Source organism: Rhincodon typus, chromosome 9 (assembly GCF_021869965.1).
Source record: "Rhincodon typus isolate 14 chromosome 9, sRhiTyp1.1, whole genome shotgun sequence".
NCBI classification, from domain to species: domain Eukaryota; kingdom Metazoa; phylum Chordata; class Chondrichthyes; order Orectolobiformes; family Rhincodontidae; genus Rhincodon; species Rhincodon typus.
Window position 1 is genome coordinate 53,132,081 of NC_063340.1, and position 3,984 is coordinate 53,136,064.

The following is a 3,984-nucleotide window of genomic DNA, read 5'->3' on the forward strand; positions in this document are numbered from 1 at the left end:
GTTCTTTACTCAGAGAGTAGTAAGGGCGTGGAATGCCCTGCCTGCAAAAATAGTAGACTCGCCCACTTTAAGGGCATTTAAATGGTCATTGGATAAACATATGGATGATAATGGAATAGTTTAGGTTAGATGGGCTTCAGATTGGTTTTCACAGGTCGGCGCAACATCGAGGGCCGAAGGGCCTGTACTGCGCTGTAATGTTCTATGTTCTATGTTCTATGTTCAATCAAGTCACAGGTATCACACTTTATTCAGGGGGTTCTGGTACAATACGTTAAGGGCAGTCTCCGTTATCAGTCTAGAGGCTTGAACACAAACAGTTTGGCAATTCAGGGCAGTCAGCGTCAAGCTTCTCTCCTTTTTGGGGGTGAGAACCTAGATACTAGGCATTCCACCACATATCTAGGCCCTTTTTGCTCTGTTGTGATCCAGATTCTCCTGGAATGAGAGAAAGGAAGGGATTGAGTAAGATGAAAGTGGGTGGCTGTCAGTGCTGCTGCAGGTGGAGCATGGGAGTTGAGGTATCCCAAATAAGTGAGCTGGCTGCACAGAGGGTTAACATTATGGGGCAATTGGGTGGGGAAGAGCAAGTGAGGGAAAATGTTACATGCAATAGTGAGAGTCACACAGTATGAATCTTGGTGGGAGGTGGGTGCAGTAGCAGAAATAGAGTGGGTCTGAGGTAGCAGAGACAATGGTGGCACTTGGTTTGGCAGCACAGAGAAGGCCATTGACCTTCCTCTTTTGTTGCTGGATGTTCCTCTAGATGGTTGAGACCACACTGACCCAGGTGACAACCTTGAAACAGGCAGGCAGGGTCTGGTGATGTGAACTCCTCTGCTGGTCCTGAGGGAAGAGAACATCTCTCTGATACACTACCCCTTTGCCAAGACCTAGGTCCCTGTCTGCAAAGCCTAGTGTCAGTTTCCCCTGATCTACCTTGTCCAGGGCAAATGTTATGAACCATGCAGGGCAGCTGGACTGACAGTGCTTGACTGAGTGTACTTTTAAAGATGATGCCTGAACTAGGGATCCCATCAGTGATGAGTACTTCCAGCAACCATGAGTGGGCAAATCAGATTGTGGTGCCCTTTCAGATGTAAGGGCATCATAACAGTGTGGTAGGAAGTTATTGAGGTGTAGTTAGGATCATAGCATGGGAAAACCCTTTAGCCCTCCAAGAAACTTGATAAAAATGACAGTTTACCAATATATGGGAAGGTTTAGCCCATAATTCTTTCTACACAGAAAATAATAAAAAGTAATTGGCTTCAAATTATGTGAAATAGGCTTCAAAACAATCTCATTAGGCGACCTTCAATCAATAGATTGGTCAAGAACAATGATCAATATGTATTGCTTTGTTTCTTCAGCATTTTGTTTGGGATCATCCTGCAAGCTATCCACACAGTTTATCATTCAAGATCACTTGGCTATGCATTACAAGAGTCTACAATCAGCCAAAGGTATCATAGATAAAATATAGATGTCTATGCTTAATTGTCATTTGTGGCTATGCATTAAGCAAACAACAGACATTATGAAAAATTTTTTAATTTTGCTAATGTGACACAAATATTCATTCCTAATGCTACAAGGATGAAGTATTTGCTAGAGCGATGCAAAAATATCTTTAATTATTTGTACCAACTTTTACCATATCAGAAAGGAGTAGTGTAACTCAACATGCAAAATCTGTAAGTGAATATTTGAGAGTACTGAATTGATTTTAACATTGATTAATAGGTTGTAACAGGTAAACAGTTTATTTGCCAATTATACACCCTCCCCATTTTCTTCTCCATTGAAAGCACATTTAATAACCACCATTGAAATTTAAAATCGCCACAAATATTTGTTCTACACTGGCCTTCAACCATAACATTAAATCAGGCAAAAGGGTTATATTAGAAAATAAGACTGAGACCATAAATGATTTTCTGATTGACATTATTTTGAAGCCTTTATTAACTGATCCATTTTAAATTAATTAATGCCAACACTAAAATAACAGACTCTGCTCAGGGCCTTGTGGCATGGTGATATCCCTACATCTGGCTTCAAGTCCCACTGTAGGATGTGATGGCGACAGAGGTTTAACATACATAACATAACAAACAAGTTGATTTTTTTAAAAATTCTATCAGAGGCCAAAATCTCTATTTTGAAAATGAGATTATCGGTTATTTATTTTAGAATCATAGAATATTGCAACAGAAACCTTTCAGCCCACGTCCCATTCCTCTAAAAGAGCTTCTTGTTTAATTCTATTCCCTCCACCCTTTTCCTAGACAGTTATCCTTTTCCCTTTGTATATTTATCCAATTTTTTTCAATAGGCTAATGTGGATTTCTCTATAACCACTACGTCCAGTCCTAATATTCCACTGTTCTTACAATTTACTGCATAAAAAAAATTCTTGTAACCTCTAGCTTCATTCTTCTGAAATTTATGTTCTCCAGTTGATAACTTTTAGACCAATAAACGTATTTTTCCATTTATTTTATCAAAACCCCCACAAATTTGAAGATCTGTTCTGAGCTTTCAGTAAAAGAAGACCGACGCACAAAAAGAGAAATTGCTGGAAAAAACGAACATGCCTGTCAGCACCTGTGGAGAGAATAACATTGCGGGTCCAGTGACCCTCTTCAAAACTCAAAGTTACCAGCGTTAAACCAGTTACTCGATTTCTACTTATAAGTAAAGCCTTTTCTCTTTGATGCCATCTCAAAGTATGGTAACTAATCCTGGAAATAGTAGACTCTTTGCATAGCTTGCCTTAGTTGTCCACTATAATTTCCACCAGAAGAACCATGGAAAACGTGGTAAGACTGTTTAGGGCATTTCTGTTGGATCTATTTAGATCTTCTTTCACAATTACTTTAGTTAATCAGGAGAGATTCTGCCATAGTTTTGTAATTGTAACCTAGCCAATTTATATTTATTTAGATTTAACATCATCTTTTTCCCTTTATGGTGTCCTCTAGCTTATCCAAAAGTATCATTAACTATATACTCCTAAATAATAAGATAGCAGCAGACAAATTGGACGTTTTTTTTAAGAACTCAGAGTGTCAGAACATGTGTGGTTCAATATTGCATAGTGTCTTTTCTATGAACCTGCCAAAGGCCAAAATTGCTATAACCTATCTGTGATATATCTAAATTCAACTGGTAAATAATTAAAGTGTATTTCCATGGTAGAGATATTTTAATATAAAAGTATTAGATAAACTACAATTATTGAACTGATCTGACACATCATTTCTGCCATTAAAATCTACCTCCTTGGATAGGCGTCAGTGGAGTCAACAAAATCTGATTCACACTAGATGCGATGATTTGTACTGGACTATTCTGCCGCATTTTTTAACGTTAAGATTCAGAGCTGATGATAGCTATTGAATTATTAGGTCTGAAGTGTCTGTATAGCTCTAGATATATAAATTGAATACCTAAACATTTAAAATACCTTCACATTTCTTACTGAAATGTGTGTGTGCATTTTTTTTTCATTTCATCAATTCATAGAACTGAATTATAACGAAAATGAATGTTTACTATCACGGAGTAAATACCATGCAATTAGATTAATTCATGCAATTTTCACTGTTTTCTTGTTTGTGTATATTTCAGCCACTGTTGATTCGTCTATGCCGAAAAGCATGTCTACCAGTATTAAATGTAAGTGCTTAATTCATAAGCAATTACAAAATCAGTTGTCAATATTTTATAGCAGGCAGAAGTTTTCTGCAGCCATTAGAAATGAAAGATCATTTAGATAGCCAAATTGTCCTCTTATCTTACATGACATAGAAATAAGTAGAACTTACAGCACAACAATAGGCCATTCAGTTTAACTGTGCTCTTCTAGAGTTTATTCTCCAGTTGACCCTCCTCCTATCCCTGTTCATCTCACTATCCCTATTTCTTTCTATTGCCCTATCACATTCTTTCTAAGATCATACCTACAATCCCCTTTTT

The 3,984-nt window shown here is 37.4% G+C and overlaps 1 protein-coding gene across 1 annotated transcript in view; it reads left to right on the top strand.

Moving 5' to 3' along the window:
* Positions 1 to 3,984, top strand: part of LOC125484066 (spermatogenesis-associated protein 7-like) — a 95,014-nt gene that overhangs the window by 18,022 nt on the left and 73,008 nt on the right. Inside the window, exons 3-4 of the mRNA XM_048601327.1 lie at positions 1,374 to 1,466; positions 3,637 to 3,688. Coding sequence (XP_048457284.1) covers positions 1,374 to 1,466; positions 3,637 to 3,688 — 145 coding nt within the window. The remainder of the gene's footprint in view (positions 1 to 1,373; positions 1,467 to 3,636; positions 3,689 to 3,984) is intronic.